Consider the following 24,525-nt stretch of genomic DNA (forward strand, 5'->3'; position numbering starts at 1 on the left):
TATCAGGTATCTGTCAAATGGTGGGTTTAAGCATATCTTAATTCACATATATCTCTTCTTACAATGATTTTCAATAAAAACTCAAGGGCATACCGCTAGGTTTACCCGCAATGCAGGTAATTTTACAAGGGGCAAGCAAATATCTGCAAGGTTAATACCCTTCTGGGAGTTTGGTATAAACCAAAAGAACACTTAAGTAGCTGCCAGGGTAGATGGAAGACATGTGTCTTGAAATATTTTTCTTGAACTTTGGTCTGGAATGAGCAAGGGCAGCTTGGAGGTTAGAAGCAAAATGGAGTTGGTTAGGTCAGATCCCCTCCACTGTCAAAATTTTCTCACTGTTATAACTTTTTCAAAGGTGGTTTCATTTTCAGGAAGTATACTTTTATTGATGCTGTCTGAGATCTACCATTCATGAAGTACCTTGACATTCTCTTTGCATTTTTGCCCAATTTAACTTCTAACAGCAACTTTTAAAAGTCTTTGGATTCTGTAGAGATTTTCGGTCACTTACATCGCTAAAGATACCAGACCTGGTATTTTGTTTTTACTGCTGTTGTCCTGTTTTTATTTCTCTGTGTTGTTTTTTTCTTATTTCTTAGAGGAGCAAAAAGGTAAGAAAGTCCACTTTCATAATCATACGGGAGAGTTAGATCCAGTGCTGCTACTGCAGGATTGCTGGTAAAGATGACTGCTCAGTTAAATTTGAATCAGATGAAAAATGAATATTTCTCACTATAAGTATATCTCATGTAATATTTGGCATAACCTTACACTAAATCGTTACTCAATCATATGAAATTCAAATTTAACTGGGTGTCCTGTATTTTTATTTACTAAATCTGGAAACCCTATGTTACAATGAAGACTACCATCATTCTAATTCTCATTCTTTTATTCAGAAAATGTTTCTCCATTCTCTCCGAGGCTCCTTTAATTTTCTCTTTCCCCAATATAGTAGAATTTGATGGAAATGTGCTTTGTTGCATATCCTTTTTTATTAATTGCACTGGGCACATGATGGACCCTTTCAAACTGGATACTTACGTCCTTTAATTCTGGGGACATACAGAGACATAGATATAGATAGATATTTCCAGTATTCCAATTAATTTGTCAATTTGATAATAATATATTGATTCTGTTGACTTCTTATCTTTATAATTTGTTAATCTCCTTGCTTCTTTCTTTTTTCTTCTTTCTGGAAGATTTTATTACATATTTTAAACCAATCTATTAAATTATTTATTTTTCCATCAAAATTCTAATTTCCAAGAGTCTTTTCTTGTTCAGAGATTATTCCTTTTTCATAAAATTATAGGCTTATATGTGCATGCTGTATTGCTATAGACTGGATGTTTGTGTTCCTCTCCCCATCCCTCTGCAAATTTATATTTTAAAACCTAATCCCTAAATTGAGGGTATTTGGAGGTGGGATCTTTGGGAGGCTCTGCCCTCATGAATGGAATTAGTGCTCTTACAAAAGAGGCCCCAGAGAGGTCCCTCACCTTTTCTGCCGTGGAGAACACAGCAAAAAAACAGCAGTCTATGAACCAGGAAGCAGGCCCTCACCAGACACTGAATCTGCTGGCACCTTGACCTTGGACTTCTTAGCCTCCAGGACAATGAAAGATAAATTTCTGTTGTTTATACGCCATCCAGTCTATGATATTGTGTTATAGTAGCTCAAGCAGACCAAGAAAAGTACCTGTATCTCTCTGACAATTTTTATTACTGCTGTCCTTCTTTTTGAAATATTTTTCCATACAAAATCTCTGTTTCACCCAAAATTTCTTCTTATTATTATCATTTTGGTGTCTTTTTCCTTACGACATTCTTACTATAATATCTATAATTTTTGCTTTTTTCTTTTGTCTGATGGGTCATTAGATAGGAACCCAGCTGTTTTGTTGAGATATTCATACATATAAGCTTATACTGACAATTATTTATTGGGACTGAATATTTCCCCAAAATGATTCCACGGGTTTTCCGCTTGCTCATATTTTTCATACAGGACCAAGAAAGGGGGCTAGAAGTGACAATATTCCAAAACCAGACTGAAGTGTCTGCAGCTCCCCCATTTCCAGAAACATACCTGGAGTCATGGGCCTTGGGCATCTCCTGTGACATTCATATAGGGAATGTCCTGTGAGTAGATGCCTTCCATTACGTCTTCTCCCTTTCCACCCGAACTTGTGTTGGTGACAATAAAGGTATAATGTCCACTTAAATCTAGGGAGAGTAGATTTTGAACCAGGCCAAATGCAGATTTGAGAGTCATATTTAAAGAATTTCTAAACCTTCAGGAGAATGAGATATATTTAAGAAGGAATTTTGAATAGTCCTCAGTACTAAAAGTCTCAGTTTCCCTGATTTAAGCCAATTCGTGCATTTATTAGTAGGTCCCTCAGAAACAAGCACTTGATTATAAAAAATGAACTAGAGAAGGCCAGAAAACGACGTAAGTTCTCTAGAGAAAGATACATCTGAAGAACACAGGCATACCTCAGAGATATTGCAGGTTTGGTTCCACACCTCTGCAATACAGTAAATATCACAACAAGCAAGTCACATAAATGTTTTGGCTTCCCAGTGCAAATAAAATTTATGTTTACACTGTACTGTAGTGCAATAAATTATGTCTTTTAAAAGTACATATCTTAACTTAAAAATACTTTACTGCAGCTGGGTGCAGTGGCTTATATCTATAATCTCAACACTTTGGGAGGCCAAGGTAGTAGGATCACTTGAAGCCAGGAGTTCGAGACCAACCTGGACAACAAAGCAAGACCCCGACCTTGTTTCTACAAAAAAACAAAGCAAAGAAACAAAAAAGTTTATTGCTTAAAAGTGATAACAATTATCAGAGCTTTCAATGAGTCGTAATCTTCTTGCTGGTGGGCGGTCTTGTCTCCATGTCGATGGCTGCTGACTGATCAAAATGTTGGTTAGTGAAGGTTAAGGTATCCGTGGCAATTTTTCAAAATAAGACAGCAATGAAGTTTGCCATATTGATTATTTCATGAAAGATTTCCCTATGGCATGTGATGTTGTTTGATAGTATTTTAGCCACAGTGGGACTTATTTTGAAATCAGTCAATCCTCTTAAACTCTGACATGGCTTTATTAGCTAAGTTTATGTAATATTCTAAATCCTTTGTTGTCATTTCAACAATGTGCACAGCATCTTCACCAGGAGTAGATTCCATCTCAAAAACTACTTTCTTTGCTTATCCATAAGAAGCAACTCCTCATCTGTTCAAGTTTTATCATGAGATTGTAGCAATTCAGTCCCATCTTCAGGCTCCATATCTAATTCTAACTAAGATTCAAATTAGAATTAGAATTAACTCTAGAATTAATCTAACTCTTGCTATTTCCTCCATATCTTCAATGACTTCCTTCGCTGAAGTCCCAAACCCTAAAACTCACCCATGAGGGTTGGAGTCAACTTTTTCCAAACTCTTGTTGATGTTGATATTTTGACCTCCTCCTATAAATCACACATATTAATGGTATCTAGAACAGTTAATCCTTTCCAGAAGGTTTTCAATTTACTTTGCCCAGATCCATCAGAGGAATCACTCTCGATGGCAGCTATAGTCTTATGAAATGTTTTTTTTTTTTTTTTTCTGAGACTGAGTTTTGCTCTTGTTGCCCAGGCTAGAATGCAGTGGCACAATCTCGGCTCACTGAAACCTCCACCTGCCGGGTTCAAGTGATTATCCTGCCTCAGCCTCCTCAGCAGCTGGGATTACAGGCCCCCACGACCTTGCCCAGCTAATTATTGTATTTTTAGTAGAGATGGGGTTTCACCATGTTTGCCAGGCTGGTCTTGAACTCCTGACCTCAGGTGATCCACCTGCCTAGGCCTCCCAAAGTGCTGGGATTACAGGCATGAGCCACTGCGCCCAGCCTGAAATGTGTTTCTTAAATAATAAGACTCGAAAGTCAAAATTACTCCTTGATCCATGAGCTAAAGAATGGATGCTGTTTTAGCAGGCATGAAAACAACATTAATCTCTTTGAATATCTTTATAAGAGCTCTTAGATTACCAGCTGCATTGTCAATGAGCAGTAATATTTTGTAAGAAATCTTTGTATCTGAGCAATATGTCTCAATAGTGGACTTAAAATATTTAGTAAATGCTTCTGTAAACAAATGTACTGTCATCCAGGCTGTGTTGTTTTTCCTTTCCTTTTTTTTTTCCTGAGACTGAGTATTTTGCTATTGTTGCCCAGACTGGAGTGCAGTGGCGCGATCTTGGCTCACTGCAACCTCCATCTCTGGGGTTCAAGTGATTCTCTTGCCTCAGCCTCCTGAGTAGCTGGGACTACAGGCGTGTGCCACCACGCCCAGCTAATTTTTGTATTTTTAGTAGAGACAGGGTTTCACCATGTTGGCCAGGATGATCTCAATCTCTTGACCTCGTGATCTGCCTTCCAAAGTGCTGGGATTACAGGCTTGAGCCACCACACCCAGCCTGTTTTTCCTTTTCTTGGAGGCAGTGACAGTGCTGAGAAAGCATCTCTTATGGAGCAGATGGGGTGGAGCGGGAGAGTGGTGGAGAAGGTTGGGGGAAGGAGAGAAGAGAAGCTGCTGTAGAAAAGGAAAGAAGACCTCCAATGGATCCCTCTTCCCTGTATCTCTATGAAACACATCTTCAGCTGCTGGAAAAAGGGCATGGAACTCAGTCACCCTTCAGAGCCCTGGTGAAGCCCCATTGCAAGAAAGAGAAAGAAAAAGAAAAAACAATTACCCTGTAGGGAAATAGAATATTTATTGGGCTCATACCAACAGCTGGGAGAAAACTGGATCACTGGAAAGTCCCCACCCTGAGACTCAGGGGCACATTGCCTGAGATAGCGTTAATTAGAATAGAGAATGCCACCTGTCAGCCATGTGTGGTGGCTCATGCCTGTAGTCCCAGCACTTTGGGAGGTGGGCAGATCCTTGAGCTCAAGAGTTCAAGACCAGTCTGGGCAATGTGGTAAAACCCTGTCTCTATAGAAAAAAAATACAAAAATTAGCCAGACATGATGACATGTGTCTGTGGTCCCAGCTACTCGAAAGGCTGAGGTGGGGGAATTAATTGAGCATGGGTGGTTGAGGCTGCAGTTAGCTGTGATGCCACTGCACTCCATCCTAGGTGACAGAGCAAAACCCTGTCTCAATGGCCAAAAAAAAAGCATCAAATAACAGGTAAGGGCAATCTACCCCTGGTCTGCTGGGAGAGGGGCAAGAGCTTGGGGGTGCGGCCTTTTCTAAGGAACACCAAAAAGAGAAGACCTAAAGTTTGAGGTTGGAGTAGACACTGAAATAAATCCTCTAGTAAGCCAGCCCCCAGCCTAAGCACAGAGCAATCTGAAGCCTGATGTGCAGTGAGAGAAGCATGACAACAATAAATTCCACACCTCACCCACCTCCTAATTAGACTGGTTCAACTCCACACACTAAAGGACTACCAGAAGGAAAGAAGTATTCATTTCGAAGCAGAAAACAATTAAACTGAGAGTTTTGATTTGGATCACAATGGAAGTATTGAGGACTGGATTTACTCTCCCAACTAAAACACTATATAAAATATATGAAACAGCAGCCCTCAACATATTGCATGTCAAACATTGAAGGACAGTGATCCTCAGAAGACAGAAAACCTTAAAATTGACCCAGCTTTTTCTTGTAAGAAGTTTCTAGGCCAAGAAGCAAGGAAGAGAAACCCAGGAATAGCCTGTTGGTCTCCCTAAGTTGAGGAGATGGACGTGAGAGTCCAGGGAAGTCAAGGTAGCTAGAGCACACAGAGAAGACCACCAGAGAGGAGACAGTCAAAGAACTCCAGAGATCTGCAGAGGGTCTGCCTTGCAACTGAGTCTCATCAGCACATGTATGTGAGGAAAGTATCCAATCAAGAGCAAACACTGCACAGATTTCAGAGGATACTGCCTGCCAGATTTATGATTCCTGCTGAAAGCTTCAGGTGGGGAAGGACACATGGCTTGGAGTCCTTCCCTACCTCTCCCATCTGTTCCCATTTTTCACTGACTGAAAATCATCAGACTTTCAATCACCTCTTGAAGATACATTATTGCTATTGAATTTTTGTGTTTGGCTTTCTAGACTATTTGCAGTCTGACCATTTGTACCTTTAATGGCAGAAGTTACTCAACAATGAGCTGATCACATGACTCTATTAATCTTATTTTTTCCTGTTATATACTCCTCAGTAGTTTGATTGTTGTCCCCACAATGTGATTATAATGGGGTGTCCTCATAATGGGATTATCTTTATTAGGCTGCTACTGAATATGATTGGAACAAAAGGTGTGGGAAGTTATACAAATCTATTTTGAAAATTTTGAACATTCAGAGTTTTGCTTTGACTTGGCTTCTTGCATTGTTCTTCTTCCATTATTCTTTTTCCTACAGCCTGGCTTAAGGGAGCCTGGCAGATATCAGACTTAATCCTGGTTAAGTTGTATAAAAATGCTTTTCTATGAAAGTATTTTTCTCCCTCTTACACCCAAATCCTCTTGACAAAAGCTCTGAGTGAAAGTAGGAAATAATTGGGAAAAAAACATGAGGTTATAGTGAGATGAGACACACAGAGTGTGTAATAATCAAGGAAGAGCAAAAACTTTGGTACCCAAAGAAGCAAATTTTAGACTCCAGAAAAAGTGTGGGGGTGGGGGTTGAGGGGGGAAGAAATAATGATTTGTTTTTATTTTTAAGAACTGCCTGTGGAAGCCTTCTCCTCCTGAAAAAACAAAAATACTATCTGTGAGCAGGTGGAGCAAGATGGCAAGTAGAAGCCTCCACCAATCTTCCTTCCTGCAGGAATACCAAATTTTACAACTATCTACACAAAAAAACACTTCATAAGAACCAAAAATGAGGTGGATGATCACAGTAACTGGTTTTACCTTCACAACACTGAAAGAGGCACTGAAGTGGATAGAAAAGACAGTCCCGAATTGCTGACACCACCCCTTCCCCATCCACCAGCAGTGGCCACATGGCACAGAGAATCGTGCACTTAGGGGAGGGAAAGCACAGCAACTGGAGGACTTTACACTGGAACTCAGCGCTGCCAACATGTGGCAGAACTCAGCCTGTGCCCACAGAGGGAACATTTTAAAGAGCCATAGCAAAAGGGTATTCACCCATCCCAGCAGTTGGAACTGAGTCTTGGTTAGCCTCGCAATCGCAGGCTAAAGTGCTCTGTGATCCTAAATAAACTTGATAGGCTGTCTAGGCCACAAAGAGTGCACCTTCTAGGTAAATTGTGGAGATATGCTGGGATTGGAGCCAGTGGGTTTAGGGGACACGTGACCAAGTCAGAGAGCAGTTGGTGCAGCTAAGGGAGTGCTTGCATCACCCCTGCCCCAACCCCAGGTAGCACAGCTTGCAGGTCCAAAAGAGACCCCTTCCTTCTGTTTGAGGAAAGAAGAGGGAAAAGTAAAGAGGACCTTGCCTTGCAAATTGCATACCAGCTCAGCCACAGCAGGACTGGGTACTGGGTATCAGTCATGAGGCCCCCTTTCCAGGCCCTAGCTCCTGGACAACATTTCTAGACACACCCTGGTCCAGAAGGGAACCCACTGCCTTGAAAGGAAGGAGTCAGTCCTGGCAAGATTCATCATCTGCTGACTAAAGAGCTCTTGGGGCCTGAATAATCAGTAGTGGTAACCAAGTAGTACATGCTGTGGGCCTTGGGTGAGACTCTGAGAGGGGCTGGCTTCAGGTGTGACCCAGCCTATTCACAGCTGTGATGGCTACAGCGAGAAACTTCTTCTGCCTGAGAAAAGGAGAGGGAAGTATACAGGGTACTTTGTCTTGCAGCTTAGGTACCAGCTTGACTACAGTGAGGAAGAGCACCAAGTAGGCTTGTGGGGTACCAATTTCCAGGCCTCGGCTTGTGGATGGTATATCTAGCCCAGGATGGACCTGCCCTGGGCTAGGGGGAGTCCAGTGCCCTAAAGGGTGAGTCCCAGGACTGGTAGCATTCACCATAAGCTGACTAAAGAGCCCTTGTGCATTAAGGGAACATTGGCGGTACTCTGGCAGTACTCCCTGTGGGCATGTGGTGGTAGTGGACACAGGGGGAGGCTTCTCTGCCTGGGGAAAAGGGAGGGAAGAGTGGAAAAGACTTAAATCTTGTGGTTTCAGTGCCACTGTAGCTGCAGTAGAATAGAGCCACCAGGTATATTTCTAAGGCTTCTGAATCTAGTCCCTGGGTCCTGGACATCATCTCTAGACCCACTGGAGCTCAGGGGAACTTGCCACCCTGAAGGGAAGGAAACAAGACTGGCTGGCTTCACTACTTGTTGATTGCAGAGCCCTGGAGACTTCGGCAAATATAGGCAGCAGCCAGGTAGTGGTTACAGCAGGCCGTAGGTAAGACTCAGTACTATGCTCGCTTCAGGTTTGACCCAGCCCAGTCCCAGTATTGGTGGCCACAGCGGTGCTTATGTCACCCCTCATCTAGCTTCAGGAAGCTCAGCACAGAGGGAGAGACTGTGTTTGTTTGGGAGAAAATAAGGGAAGAGAGCAAGAGTCTTTGTCTGGTAATCCAGATAATTTTTCCGGGTCTTATTCAAGACCACCAAGGTGGTACCTCTATGAGTCTGCAAGAACTACAGTGTTAGTGGGCTTGGGGTGCCCTTAATGTAGATATGGCTGCAGTGACCAAAAACTTAGATTATAACACCCAAGTCCCTTCAAATACCTGGAAAGCCTTTCCAAGGTGGAGGTGTACAAACAAGCCTAAACTGTGAAGACAACAATAAATACCCAACTCTTTGATGCCAAGACAGTGATGAATGTACATAAGAATCAAGATCACTTTGGAAAATACAACCTCACTAAATAAACTAAATAGCAGGTGCCAATCCCAGAGAGACAGAGATATGTGACCTTTCAGACAGAGAATTCAAAATAGCTATTTTGAGAAAACTCAAAGAAATTCAAGCTAACACAGAGAAGGGATTCAGAATCCTATCAGGTAAATTTAACAAAGAAATTGAAATAATTAAATAGAATCCAGCAGAAATTCGGGAGTTGAAAAATGCAATTGACATACCGAAGAATTCATCAGAGTCTCTCAGTAGTAGAGTTGATCAAGCAGAAGAAAGAATAAGTGAACTTGGAGACAGGTTACATGAAAATATACAGTCAGAGAGGACAAAAGAAAAGATAATAAAAAAGAATGAAGCACACCTACAAGACCCAGAAAATAGCCTCAAAAGTGCACACCTAAGAGGTATTGGCCTTAAAGAAAAGCTAGAGAGAGAGACAGGGGTAGAAAGTTTATCCAAAGGGTCCGGGCATGGTGGCTCACGCCTGTATTCCCAGCACTTTGGGAGGCTGAGGCGGGTGGATCAGGTCAGGAGTTCAAGACCAGCCTGGCAAACATGGCAAAACCCTGTCTCAACTAAAAATACAAAAATTAGCCAGGCGTGGTGGCGGGTGCCTGTAATCCCAGTTACTCAGGAGGCTGAGGCAGGAGAATCACTTGAACCTGGGAGGTGGAGGTTGCAGTGAGCCGAGATTGCACCATTGCACTCCAGCCTGGGTGACAGAGCGAGACTTTGTCTCAAAAAAAAAAAAAAAAAAAAAAGAGAGAAAGTTTATCCAAAGGGATAATAACAGAGAACTTTCCAAAACTAGGGAAACATACTATTATCCAAGTACAAGAAGATTATATAACATCAAGCAGATTTAACCCAAAGAAGGTTACCTCAAGGCACTTAAAATCAACTCTATGTTTAAGAGACATAGCTTAAAGTAATAAAAGCTATCTATGACAAACTCATAGCCAACATTATACTGAACAGGGAAAAGTTGAAAGCATTCCCCCTGAGAACTGGAATGAAACAAGGATGCCCACTTTCACCACTTCTGTTCAACATAGTACTGGAAGTCCTAGTCAGAGCAATCAGACAAGAGAAAGAAATAAAGGGCATCCAAACTGGTAAAGAGGAAGTCAAACTGTTGCTTTTGCTGATGATATGATCATATACCTAGAAAACCCTAAAGACCCATCCAAAAAGCTCCTGGAACTGGTAAATGAATTCAGTAAAGTTTCAGGATACAAAATTAATGTCCACAAATCAGTAGCTCTGCTATACACCAACAGCGACCAAGCTGAGAATCAAATCAAGAAATCAACCTCTTTTACAATAGCTATAAAAATTAAAGAAATAAATAAAATAAGGTACTTAAGAATACACCTAACCAAGGAGGTAAAGGAACTCTACAAGGAAAACTACGAAACACTGCTGAAAGAAATTATAGATGACACAAACAAATGGAAACACATCCCATGCTCATGGATGGATAGAATCAATATTGTGAAAATGATCATACTGCCAAAAGCAATCTACAAACTCAGTGCAATTCCCATCAAAATACTACCATCATTTTTCACAGAACTAGGAAAAACAATCCTAAAATTCATAGGGAACCAAAGAAGAGCCCATATAGCCAAAGCAAGATTAAGCACAAACAAGAAATCTAGAGGCTTCAAACTACATACAAAGCCATAGTCATCAAAACAGCGTAGTGCTGGTATAAAAATAGGCACATACACCAACAGAACAGAATAGAAACCCAGAAATAAAGCCAAATACTTGTAGCCAACTGATCTTCAGCAAAGCAAACGAAAACATAAAGTGGGGAAAGGACACCCTTTTCAACAAATGATGCTGGGATAATTGGTGACCCACATGTAGAAGAATTAAACTGGATCCTCATCTCTCACCTTATACAAAAATCAACTCAAGATGCATCAAAGACTTAAATCTAAGACCTGAAACCATAAAAATTGTACAAGATAACACCGGAAAAGACCTAGACATTGGCTTAGGCAAAGATTTCATGACCAAGAACCCAAAAGCAAATGCAACAGAAACAAAGATAGACAGGACTTAATTAAACTAAAAAGCTTCTGCACAGCAAAAGAAATAATCAGCAGAGTTAACAGACAACCCACAGACTGGGAGAAAATCTTCACAATCTATACATCTGACAAAGGACTAATATCCAGAATCTACAAAGAACTCAAACAAATCAGCAAGAAAAAAAAAAAACAACCCCATCAAAAAGTGGGCTTAGGACATGAATAGACAACTCTCAAAAGAAGATATGCAAATGGCCAACAAACATATGGAAAAAATGCTCAACACAGCTAATTATCAGGAAAATGTAAATCAAAACTACAATGCAAATCCACCTTACTCCTGCAAGAATGGCCATAATCAAAACATCAAAAAATAATAGATGTTGGCATGGATGTAGTGAAAAGAGAACACTTTTACACTGTTAGTGGAAATGTAAACTAGTACAACCATTATGGAAAACAGTGTGGATATTCCTTAAAGAACTAAAAGTAGATCTACCATTTGATCCAGCAATCTTACTACTAGGAAAAGCAATAACCACAGAAAAATAAGTCATTATACAAAAAAGATCCTTGCACATGCATATTTATAGCAGCGTAATTCGTAATTGCAAAAATATAGAACCAGCCTAAATGCCCATCAATCAACAAGAGGATAAAGAAAATGGTGTATATACACATACATACACACACACACACACACACACACACACACACACACACAATGGGATAGTACTCAGCCATAAAAAGGAGCAAATACTGGTATTCACAGCAACCCGGATGGAACTGGAGACTATTATTCTAAGTGATGTAACTCAGGAATGGAAAACCAAATGTTGTATGTTCTCACTCATAAGTGGAAGCTAAGCTATGAGGACACAAAGGCATAAGAATGATACATAGGACTTCGGGGACTCGGGAAAGGGTGGGAGGGGGTGAGGGATTAAAGACATTGGGTACAGGGTACACTGCTTGGGTTACGGGTGCACCAAAATCTCAGAAACCACCACTAAAGAACTTATGCATGTAACCAAACACCACCTGCTTCCTAAAAACCTATTGAAATAAAAAATACATTTTTATTAAAAAAAAATGTCCATACTACCCATACTACCCAAAACAATCTACAGATTGAATCCAATCCCCATCAAAATACCAATGACATTCTTCACAGAAGCAGAATAAACAATTCTAAAATTTATGTGGAACCACAAAAGACTGAGAATAATAGCAAAAGCTAACCTGAGCAAAAAGAACAAAACTGGAGGAATCACATTACATGACTTCATATTCTACTACAGAGCTATAGTAACCAAAACAGCATGGTACTGGTATAAAAACAGACACATAGACAAATGGAACAGAATACAGTACCCAGAAATAAATCCACACACTTAGGGCATGGCTACACGGAGGAAGGGGTTTCTGAGCACAATACTCTGTATGTGTTAACTTTGTAGTTTTGAAGTTAACAAGACCCTGGGCTCGCTATGCAGTCCGTATGTGATGTTGAACCCTTTACACACAGCACTAGACGGTTTTGAACCTATCAAAACACTGCTTCACTTAAATTTCACCAACTCCTTAAAATCCTAGTAAGTCTATGTTTTCCTTTGTTCCTATGTTTTCCTTTTCTCCCACTTTGTGGGTTGTCTGTTTACTCTGCTGATTATTTTTTTTGCTGTGCAGAAGCTTTTTAGTTTAAGTTCAGTCTATTTATCTTTGTTTCTGTTGCATTTGCTTTTGGGTTCTTCATCGCGAAGTCTTTGCCTAAGCCAATGTTTAGAAGGTATTTTCCGGTGTTATCTTGAGCAATTTTTATGACTTCGGGTCTTAGATTTAAGTCTTTGATGCACCTTGAGTTGATTTTTGTATAAGGTGAGAGATGAGGATCCAGTTTAATTCTTCTACATGTGGGTCACCAATTATCCCAGCACCATTTGTTGAAAAGGGTGTCCTTTCCCCACTTTATGTTTTTGTTTGCTTTGCTGAAGATCAGTTGGCTAATCAGATACCTCATAGCTCCTCTGTTGTATAATTTTGTGCATTGTAGGTCAGGGTCAAAATGATAAAGGTGATTTTCTGGGACTACAGACTTGTCAATAACAGGTGGTCCTAGGCTGATAGAGGTAAACAAATAAAAGCTTTAAAAGAATGTTCTCTGTTAAAATTTGCTTTCATAAATTTCATGTTTAAAATCATTTGTGAATAAATGTTAAAATAAAAAGGTGAGCCACGATTTTGGTAAGGCAATTTCTGAGCAAATCACACACAATTTTTTTCATTCCCATTGATCTATTACATAGACGAATATTTGGTTGTGAAAAAGTGAGAGAAAGAACTCCGCTATTTTATTTTAGTAGAGCAACAGCGAAGGGAGACGCCTTCGCTGTAGCTCAGAGTCTTTTTCCATTCTTCACCCACGCGCGGGGCAGTCGCGCGGCGCGGTCGCGCAGCGGGTAGGAACTACCATCCCAGCATCCTCTGCGGCGCGGGGAAGGAAGCCCGGGAATGAGAGAAAGAGACTCCGGGGGGATAGCGGAGCAGTGAGGGCTGCCCATCTTTTGAAGCGGTTTTCGTCTCTTTCCGCCGGTGGCCTCCCAGCTCACGCAGGGGCGGGTCCCGGTAGCGCGAGGCGGTGCAGGGCGGGAAGGGGAGTGGTGGTGGCTGCGGCAGTAGGGACAGCAGGAGCAGTGGTGCTGTCAGCGCGGCGGTCGGAGACATGGGAGACCCGGGGTCGGAGGTGAGTAGTCGAGTGAGGGTCATGGCGTTCTCAGAGGCGAACCGCGAAGGGTTTGTGTTTTCTGCGGTCTGAGGCCTGGTGCTCCGTCGCAGCCTCGGGGCCATACCTCTTCAGTGTCTTGGGCCGAGCCCACCTCTGGGGCCTGGTGCGTGTCTGAGCGAGGAACCCGCAGCAACAATGGCCGCCCGGCCCCCCGCACGGGCCCTGGCGTTCGTTGTGGCCGCGGCTGGGCCAGTGGGAGCGACGTTTTAAGGCAGGATTGCCCTTCGGTGTTGAGCTTGCATTCCTCCTTCTGGAGTAGATAAGGGGAATTCTGAGAGGCTGGTAACTAACGCGTTTTCAGCGTTGGGTCCCTGCAGCTCCGCACACGCTGTGGCAAGAGCCAGAGCTCGAGTTCCGTTCCTAGTCGGGTTTCCGTGAAATTGTGCTCAGTTCGTTTTCCTCAGGAGCTCTCTGTCTTTAATTGTTCCTTTCGGAAACGCTCTCTTCCTACAAGAATGTGGCTGAACAGATAAGCATGTTTTGGCTTGTTTTTATAGATAATAGAATCTGTCCCTCCAGCTGGCCCTGAGGCATCTGAGTCAACAACGGATGAAAATGAAGACGACATTCAGTTTGTCAGTGTAAGTAGCAATGATGATTGGGGTTTTCCCAGAGTAAAAGACTATGGTGGGCCATTATGTAATTTTACCTCACCTGGTCATTTAATGTTCATGAGTGTCTAATACATACTAGACACTGGAGCATGGCGCAGGATTGGGAAATTTACCAAAAGAGCTATCTGAGCCACCCCCGTAGCCATCACAAAGAGCACGTCCTAAAGAACGTGCTGTACACTTAATCTCGCCCCCTGCCTTTCATTTAAACTTAAGATAAAAACGCTGGTGTCTAAAACGCTGTTTTGAAATGAAGCAAGGGTAACTTCTAAAGGCGACACGGAGGAAGGAGCTGCTAATGATGAGCAAGGACGTAGAAAACAGGAAGGGTTGTGAGAGCCCAGAATCTTAGCGTTATGGTGCTTCTAACATGAAGGCAAATAGCTTGAAGATTTCTCTAACCTCTGAGATCATCATGTTACGGCATAGTACAGTTGATGCTCATAATGAAGAATCCTACATCACTGGGAACATGCTCTGTTTTTCTGAGTTTGTTCCCTTTGGGACAGTAGTTTTCAAGCCTTAGTAAGTATAAACAGGCAGATTCCTGGGCCCCACTGCAGACCTAGCGAATCAGAATTTCCAGGCGGGGGCCTAGGAATCTTCATTTTCAGACAAGTGCAGGGACATAAGGATTTCTGAGCACACTTTGTACAGAATGGGTTTCTAAAGCAGAAGGGAGTATTTTATGATATATTTTGGGGTGATTTTCATCCATAATTATTGGAGTTTTAGAAAGGCTTTGCGTAAAGTGGTATCTCAGCTAGCCGGGCAGAAAACAGTTCTGTCCCAAACTCGTCTTTTGGAATGCCGTAGTTAGTTGCAGTTTGGTATTCAGGCTGTAGAATTTTTCTTTAATGGAGTGTCTGTCTAATGTTTCTGTGTTTTTTAGTTTTTGTAGGTTTAGGGCGACTTTGTAAGTCACTTGTTTTTTAAATTAAAATTTCCTCCCTAAACATTGTTTTGTTAACATCGTTGTTTTTCATGTTTTGTGTATAAGTTCTTTACCCTGTCACTTTCTGGACATATTTCCCAATTAATAGTGTGTGTATATTTTGTTCCTGACATTTGGAACCTTTCTAAATATTGATGATACCAAGGGAGATTGTATGCTGACTCTGCCTTCACTGTTGTTATGGAGTAAGCAACGTAACTTGAAATCAAAGAGCAATGGTTTCTGTTTTTGTAACGAGAAACATTTGGGAAGAGGAGTTCATGGGTCTTTAGGAAAAATAATTTTGGTTTCCTCTTAACTGGTATAAAAACAGGAATGATTGGGACAGATGATCTTGATGAGTTTTTTGTGCATCTGTATGTAGAAGTGACACACGTCTGATTGATGATCCATGTGCCGTTGAGAAAGTATGTAGAAGTGACACACGTCTGATTCATGATCCATGTGCCGTTGAGAAACACAGATGGGATGTACAAAATTAAGTTTGGAAAAGTAAATAGGTATAGATTTGTGTAATATCCTGAGGAATAAATCATTATATTTTAAATTGTGAGTTAATATATAGGCTGTGTTTAGCTGAGGTTTAAAACTCTTACTTTAAATTTTATTTTAAATATAAAGATCCTTCTACATCTTTTCATACAATATTTTGTATATCCAGCATGATAGAACCCTTTATATTTAACCCTGTTCAAAATAGAAGATCAAAGGTTTGACAGCTCTTATATGGAGAAGTGAATTACATGCTGTCAGTGTAATTGCAGTACCAGAAAGAATGTAGTAAAACATCCCTGTTGCATTTCAGTGGTGCCACATAAAAGACAATGATAACTTAATTCCACTTTGAAATACATTCAGAGACAACTTTCCTTTGTAACCCCATCCTATACTGGGCTCTACCAGGATATGCTTATTTCTCTGTGTTTTTTATAGTACCATCCAGTAAAGATGCAATGCTGCTGGGTATAGTTCTCCGCTTGTGAGTTCTTCAGATTAAAAGAAAAACAAGTTTGTTACTTCTTGATATATTCTGGTTTGGATTCCTTAGTCTTTTCATATAAATGTTGATTATCTAGCCTTCATTCTGCGTTGTGGCACAGAATCCTCTTTGTGTTCTGTCATGTACCTAGCCTCCAAAATAAACAATATGCTGAAAGAAAGGAATGATGAAAGATTTGGGGATACAAAAAGAGTCCTTATCTTAATGTAAATTTTATTGAAATATAGTACCTATACAGGGAAGTTTACTTCCTCCTTGCCATCACTATTTTTGTACCACATTACCATTTGTCTAGATTGATTATCTTGTTTGTATTCTTCCCACATGCTCTCTTATGTGATTAACCTTCTTGAAACAGCTCTAATAATGTTCCCATCTTGATGTTATATATTGATTCCTTTGCCTACAGAATAAAATCTAGGATTTTGACTAGGGCATTTATGGCCTGGTCTATGATGAGGGTAGTGTATATGTAAAGAAAGGATCAAGAAGACTCAGAGTTTGATGTTTGGCTGTACAGTGATGTGGAGGATAAAGCAGGGTTATCAAAGAACTTCGAGATTACTGATAATCATTTCAGTTAAAAAAATTGTACTATGAAATCTGTATCTTTTTTTTTTAATGAGATAGGGCCAGGGGGTGGGTTTTTCACTATGTTGCCCAGGCTGGACTTGAATTCCTGGGCTCAAGTGATCCTCCTGCCTCAGCCTCCTGAGCAGCTGAGACTGGCACTGTGCCTAACTGAAATCTGTATCTTTTTAAATCAATGTCTGTGCTATTTCCCATTTTGAAAGGAATCTACATGGCTTTATTCCTCTATATAGATTTAGGCTCTTTGGGTTTTGTCATTATTATGTATTTTTTTTTTCCTTTTTACTAGCAGGAACAGTATTACGTATTCATGTACTCTGACTCTTTTCCCATGCCTCTTTTTTTTTTTTTAAGACAGTGTCTTGCTCTAAATTTTATCTAGGCTAGAGTGTAATGGCATAATTATAGCTCACTGTAGCCCCAACTTCCTGGGCTCCAGTGATCCTCTCACCTCAGCCTCCCAAGTAGCTGGGATTACAGGTGTGAGCCACCGTACCCATCTGATTTTTTTTTTTTGTAGAGTTGGTGTCTCACTATGTTGCCCAGGCTGATCTTGAACTTCTGGGCTCAAGTGATCCTCCTGTCTTGGCCTCCCAGTGTGCTAGGATTACAGGTGTGAGCCACTGCTCCCAGCCCCTTTGCCCGTTTTGTTTCTCATTATTCTGTGCCACTTGCAAGATTTTCTCGAGAATCTTTCCCAATTCCAACTAAAAAAATCTCCCACTGATTGTTAAATTTAAGTTTAATTGGAATGATTGTTCATGACTTGTAAATTTGCCCACTTCCTTTTTAGGAAGGACCATCGAGACCTGTTCTTGAATACATCGATCTGGTCTGTGGTGATGATGAAAACCCTAGCGCCTATTATAGTGATGTAAGCACATTATATTTGTGTTTGTTCAGTTTTCTTATTAAGTGCAATAGTGTGTTGGTGGTGGCTTGAACTGGATCATAAGAACTAATTGTTGGCCAGGCACGGTGGCTCTCGCTTGTAATCCCAGCACTTTGGGAGGCCGAGGCGGTTGGATCACTTGAGGCCAGGAGTTCGAGACCAGCCTGGCCAACAAGGTGAAACCCCCATCTCTACTAAAAATACAAAAAATTAGCCGGGCTTGGTGGCACATGCCTGTAATCCCAGCTACTTGGGAGGCTGGGGCAGGAGAATCACTTGAACCTGGGAGGTGAAGGTTGCAGTGAGCCGAGATCATGCCATTGCGCTCTACCCTGGGCAACAGAGCAAGACTCCTTCTCAAAAAAAAAAAAAAATCTAATCGTTAAACTTTCAGGAATTTTGTGAGCTGATTGTAAACATAACAGTTATTACAAATTAAAGTATATAAATGCACAAGTACATAAATTATCATATTTAATACATCATTTCCTACTTAATACATCATTTCCTACTATCTGTGCACTTGAGGTTATTTGCATCTATTGGTAGAAATACTATTAATACATAATAGTGTCCTGCTGCAGTATTGATAGAACATTACCCCATTGTAATCAGTAAAATACAAACTAGAGTTTGATTTATTATTTGTTGATTAAACTTAAGAAAGTGAAGGATAGAATGTTAATGCAGATTAAATTTCAAAGTGTGATGTGTCTCTGCTAGACTAAATGCAATACAAAAAAATTGAGGAAGTTGCTTTGCAATATTCCAAAACTCAGCCAGGCATGGTGGCTCACACCTGTAATCCCAGCACTTTGGGAGGCCAAGGCTGGCAGATCACTTGAGGTCAGGAGTTCGAGACCAGCCTGCCCAGTATAGTGAAACCTCATCTCTACCAAAGATACAAAAACTAGCCGGGCGTGGTGGTGCATGCCTATAGTCCTAACTAATTAGCCAGCTGTCGTGGCACGTGCCTGTAATTTCAGCTACTCGGGAGGCAGAGACATGAGAATTGCTTGAACCCGGGAGGTGGAGTTTACGGTGAGCTGAGATCGCGCCACTGCACTCCAGCTTGGGTGACAGAGCGAGACTCCGTCTCAAAAAAAAAATTTTTTTTTAAACTCTTCATTAGTTCGGAAAGATGTTGATGTCATTGATGAATGAGCGAAACTCTAATATATGTCTTTATTGTTTCACTTTCATCTTATTCATTAAGGTAATTGAAAATATTATCCACCCTTCATGTTGCTACTACAGTCAGCCCTTCATATACTGTGGGTTCCACATCCGTGGATTCACCCAACTGTAGATGGAAAATATTTTTTAAAATAATAAATAAAAATACAATAATAAACACATTAAAAAGTAATACATTATAAAAACTTTTATGGCATTGATATTATATTAGGTATTAAAAATAATCTAGAAATGACCTCAAGTATAGAGGAGGATATGCAAAGGTTGAGTGCAAATACTTCATTTTATACAAGGGACTTGAGCATGGGAGGATTTTGGTATGGGGAGGTGCAAATAGCATACTCATTTGCAAATCATATGACCAACCATTTTGCTAATTGGATGATAATTCATAGTCAAATTTTGTGAAACTGTTGTTGGTTGTAGAATTTTAAAAACTAATAGTGGGTTTTTCAAGAAATAGCAAGTCATATTGATATTATAGATATAAACTGAAAATCAGGTTAAATATTTAAGTTTAAAATGTATTTCCAAAATTAGATAATCACTAAGAGAACTTTTTACGTTGACCCTTAAAGTGTTATGAATTTTACTTACATATGTAAAATTATTTTTCAGATTCTGTTTCCTAAAATGCCAAAACGACAGGGTGATTTTTTGCATTTTTTAAATATGAAGAAGGTGAAAACAGACACAGAAAATAATGAAGTGAGCAAAAATCACTGCAGATTGTCTAAGGCAAAGGAACCACATTTCGAGTATATTGAACAACCAATCATTGAAGAAAAGCCATCACTTTCATCAAAGAAAGAAATAGATAATCTTTTGCTTCCAGATTGTTGGAATGAAAAACAAGCATTTATGTTTACGGAACAATACAAATGGCTTGAAATAAAAGAAGGTAAATTAGGATGTAAGGATTGTTCAGCAGTTCGGCATTTGGGATTGAAAGCAGAAAAGCATGTCCATGTGTCCAAGGAATGGATTGCATATTTAGTAACCCCTAATGGCAGTAATAAAACTACTAGGCAAGCTTCTCTACGAAAAAAAATTAGGGAACATGATGTTTCTAAAGCCCATGGTAAAATTCAGGATTTGTTAAAGGAATCAACTAATGATTCAATTTGTAATTTAGTGCATAAACAAAATAATAAAAATATTGACGCTACTGTAAAAGTTTTCAATACTGTTTACAGTTTAGTAAAACATAACAGACCTTTATCTGATATTGAGGGGGCAAGAGAATTACAGGAAAAAAATGGAGAGGTAAATTGTTTAAATACACGTTACAGTGCAACAAGAATAGCAGAACATATTGCAAAAGAAATGAAGATGAAGATATTTAAGAATATTATAGAAGAGAATGCCAAAATCTGTATCATAATTGATGAGGCATCTACAGTTTCAAAGAAAACCACCCTAGTGATTTATCTCCAGTGCACAATTCAGTCAGCTCCTGCACCTGTTATGTTATTTGTGGCTTTAAAAGAATTGGTGTCAACTATAGCAGAGTGTATTGTCAATACATTATTGACTACTTTAAATGATTGTGGTTTTACAAATGAATATTTGAAAGCAAATTTAATTGCATTTTGTTCTGATGGTGCTAATACAATCCTGGGAAGAAAGTCTGGAGTAGCTACAAAATTGTTAGAAAATTTTCCTGAAATCGTCATTTGGAACTGTTTAAATCATCGATTACAATTGTCACTTGATGATTCTATATCCGAAATAAAACAAATTAATCATTTAAAAATATTTCTTGATAAAATTTATTCTATTTATCATCAACCTAATAAAAATCAAACCAAGCTTCTAGGAACTGTAGCTAAAGAACTTGAAACTGAAATTATTAAAATTGGTCGGGTAATGGGACCAAGATGGGCGGCATGTAGTTTACAAGCTGCTACTGCTGTATGGCATGCATATCCTATATTATATATGCATTTTTCTCATTCTTACTCTGGTTTGGCGAAGAGATTAGCTAACATTAATTTCTTACAAGACCTTGCTTTAATGATTGACATTCTTGAAGAATTTTCAGTACTTTCAACTGCATTACAGTCAAGATCAACTAATATTCAGAAAGCACAAAAATTGATCAAACGTACCATAAGAGCTTTGGAAAATTTAAAAATTGGTACTGGAAAGTATGAATCTCAAATTGAAGATTTGATCAAGTCAGATAAGTTTAAAGATATTCCATTTAATAAAAACAATAAATTTAATGCTCTTCCTAGGAGTATATTACTAGACAATATAATTCAGCACATGAACCTACGCCTTTTATCTGACAGATACCATGAAGATATTTTTAATTACTTTGATTTGCTGGAACCTTCCACATGGCCTTATGAAGAAATAACTTCACCATGGATAGCTGGTGAAAAAACATTATTTCATTTGTGTAAAATTTTAAAATATGAAGTTGATTTGAATGATTTTCGGGAATTTGTCAATAATAATATAAAATCAAACAATGTTTCAATTCCTACAACTATATACAAAGCTAAAAAGATAGTTAGCACCATTGCAATCAATAGTGCTGAAGCTGAAAGGGGTTTCAATTTAATGAACATAATTTGTACAAGGGTGAGAAATAGTTTAACAATAGATCATGTATCAGATTTAATGACAATAAATTTATTGGGGAAAGAATTAGCAGATTGGGATGCAACACCATTTGTAAAATCTTGGTCAAATTGCAACCACAGGTTGGCTACAGATACAAGAGTTCGGCAAAAGTCAACAAAAGTCTTCCATGAGAATCAACTGGCTATATGGAACTTACAATAGAATATTGTATACGTTTTTTGTCATCTGTAAATTATGTACTACACATCCTTTATATACATAAAGGTCTTTTTTTTTTGGAAAGCCAGTTAAACTTTTATCAGCATGTTGCCATTTAAAAGGCATTCTTTAAGAAGATAATCTTGAAGATTGGTTTTAGGAGCTATAGTTTTTTAGAGATTGGCCCATGTTTGCTAGAGTGGGTCATAATACATATTCCATGAAGTTCTGTACAGAACAAACACTGTTTATAATTTTGTACTGTTTTACTTTAAGTAAGGATGCAAAAAATAGCAGGACTCAGATAAGTTCTAAGCCCTGGAGGTTATATTAAATAAAAGAGAAATGGAATAAAAACTGTAAGCCTTTTGGCTCTTGTCTTTCTCGTTTCCATATCTGTGCTATCTAGTATGGTAGCCACTAGCTACATGTGGCTGATCAGCTTAGGACTAAAAGTAAAATTTTTATTTATTTACTTTTACTTAAATATAAAAACTGAAACAATGTAAAATATTTTTCTGCTTAGCTTTACTGTTTTTCAGTAATACATTTTACTCTGTTACCTTGCATAAGATATGGTTGTTGTAGTGTGCCTGTCAAACTTGTGTGTCATTTCCAATATTGAATATAAACATATTGCTGATAGATATGATACTGCTGTCAGCAGATGGATTCAATGCAAGTTATTTTTTCTACGAATTGATGTAACATCATGTTTATCTGAATATTTTATGCAGACAACAGGAATTACAGTGATTCCTGTGTAAATTGTAACTGGTAATTGAAATATTTTAATCATGATTAAATTATTTTTCTAGTTTACACATGAATATGAGCAAATTTTTAAATTTAAAATGAAGGCATACTGAGAAAGAATCAAGTGGAGATGCAGAACCTAGTACAACTGGAACAGTAAACAGACTCAAAGAAGGTATGTTGCAGATTTGACAATGAATGGCAATTGCAGTTTGCTGTGGCAGAGCAAAACAAGCTGCTATTTAAGAAAGAAAGTAGGAAAATTGAGACTTCAGCAGATGCAAAATGAATTGGGTAAATTATATTTCATATGCCAAAAAGAATCAATGAAATTTAGTCACCTAAAATCAGAATTAACAAGAGTTTTTAAAAACAATTTTAGAAGGAACTAAGGTTGTAAGTTTGGCCAGATGTGAAATAGCTGAGATTTTTTTTTTTTTTTTTTTTTTTCGAGACAGAGTCTTGTTGTGTCACCCAGGCTGGAGTGCAATGGCGCAGTCTTGGCTCACTGCAACCTCCGCTTCCCGGGTTCAAGTGATTCTCCTGCCTCAGCCTCCCGAGTAGCTAGGATTACAGGAGTGTGCCACCACGCCTGGCTAATTATTTTTTTTTGAGACGGAGTCTTGTTGTGTCACCCAGGCTGGAGTACAGTGGTGCAATCTCGGCTCACTGCAACTTCCACCTTCTGGGTTCAAGCAATTCTCCTGCCTCAGCCTCCCAAGTAGCTGGGATTACAGGTGTCTGCCACCATGCCCAGCTAATTTTTTGTATTTTTTATAGAGACGGGGTTCTACCTTGTTGGCCAGGCTGGTCTCAAACTCCTGACCTCAGGTGATGCGCCTGCCTCAGCCTCCCAAAGTACTAGGATTACAGGAGTGAGCCACCATGCTCAGCAAAATAGCTGAGATTCTTGCATGAAAGAATTAGGGTTTTTTTTTTTTTTTGGATGGGAGAGGGGAGGGTCCTGCTATGTCACCCAGGCTGGACTGCAGTGGCTCACTGCAGCCTCTTCCTCCTGGGCCCAAGCAGTCCTCCCACCTCAGCCCCCTAAGTAGCTGGGAATACAGGTACATGCCACCACACCCAGCTAGTTTTTATATCTTTTTGTAGAGATGGGGTTTTGCCATGTTGCCCAGGTTGGTATTGGACTCCTGGGCTCAAGCAGCCTTCCTGCCTTGGCCTCCCAAAGTGCTGGGATTATAGGCATGAACCACCATGCCTGGCTGAGAACTAGTTTTAAATGGATAAATGTGAAATTATTTCAGTTGAAGAAATTGTTAGAAAATTACAAATAAAAGCCTAAATAAGATGTTTTATTAAAAATTACAAGGCCTTGCTGGGTGCTGTGGCTTATGCCTGTAATCCCAGCACTTTGGGAGGCCGAGGCAGGTGGATCATGAGGTTAGGAGATCGAAACCATCCTGGCTAATACAGTGAAACCCCATCTCTACTAAAAATACAGAAAATTAGCTGGGCCTGGTGGCACGCACCTGTAGTCCTAGCTACTCGGGAGGCTAGGGCAGGAGAATCGCTTGAACCCAGGAGGCGGAGGTTGCAGTGAGCAGAGATCACACCACTAAACTCCAGCCTGGGCAACAGAGCGAGACTTTGTCTCCAAAAAAAAAAAAAAAAGTACAAGGCCTTTAGTTAAGCACCAAACAATTGCTCTTAGAATATAGGACCTAGCAATATTAAAGATTAATTGATTCTAAATCTGAAAAATCATAAGTACATTTCTGTAGTTTTAGAACAGTTTCATAATTTGGGAAACTACCCAACTAACACACTACATTGAGTCGCATAGGACTTAAAAATTATGAAGAAATAATTTCAATTTATGGCCCCAAAAGTCAAATTTATGGCCAGGTGCAGTGGTTCACACGTGTAATCCCAGCACTTTGGGAGGCCGAGGCAGGTGGATCACCTGAGGTCAGGAGTTCGAGACCAGCCTGACCAACAAGGTGAAACCCTGCCTCTCCTAAAAATACAAAATTATCCAGGCATGGTGGCAGGTGCCTGTAGTCCCAGCTACTCAGGAGGC

The 24,525-nt window shown here is 39.7% G+C and overlaps 1 protein-coding gene across 4 annotated transcripts; it reads left to right on the top strand.

Annotated features, from left to right (window-relative positions):
- Positions 1-13,319: 13,319 nt before the first annotated feature.
- KIAA1586 lies at positions 13,320-22,640 on the top strand. Of its 4 annotated transcripts, XM_063812492.1 has the most exons (5): positions 13,373-13,644; positions 14,184-14,267; positions 17,640-17,720; positions 19,554-21,318; positions 22,547-22,640. In XM_063812492.1, exons 1-5 carry the CDS (start codon positions 13,624-13,626, stop codon positions 22,555-22,557), a joined length of 1,962 nt encoding a protein of 653 aa, XP_063668562.1. In that variant the 5' UTR covers positions 13,373-13,623; the 3' UTR covers positions 22,558-22,640. The 4 variants fall into 4 exon arrangements, with proteins under 4 accessions (XP_024213017.2, XP_024213018.2, XP_063668562.1 ...); XM_024357249.3 differs by lacking the exon at positions 22,547-22,640 and having other exon boundaries at positions 13,320-13,644; positions 19,554-22,096; XM_024357250.3 differs by lacking the exons at positions 17,640-17,720; positions 22,547-22,640 and having other exon boundaries at positions 13,335-13,644; positions 19,554-22,096.
- The last annotated feature ends 1,885 nt before the right edge of the window (positions 22,641-24,525 follow it).

Source organism: Pan troglodytes, chromosome 5 (genome assembly GCF_028858775.2).
Source record: "Pan troglodytes isolate AG18354 chromosome 5, NHGRI_mPanTro3-v2.0_pri, whole genome shotgun sequence".
Lineage (NCBI taxonomy): Eukaryota > Metazoa > Chordata > Mammalia > Primates > Hominidae > Pan > Pan troglodytes.

Excerpts from the sequence above, each read along its gene's own strand:
- KIAA1586 (XM_024357249.3), top strand. The coding sequence starts at position 13,624 with ATGGGAGACCCGGGGTCGGAG. Across the intron at positions 13,645-14,183 it reads TGGGAGACCCGGGGTCGGAG|ATAATAGAATCTGTCCCTCC; the intron begins GTGAGTAGTCGA and ends TTGTTTTTATAG. Across the intron at positions 14,268-17,639 it reads ACGACATTCAGTTTGTCAGT|GAAGGACCATCGAGACCTGT; the intron begins GTAAGTAGCAAT and ends CTTCCTTTTTAG.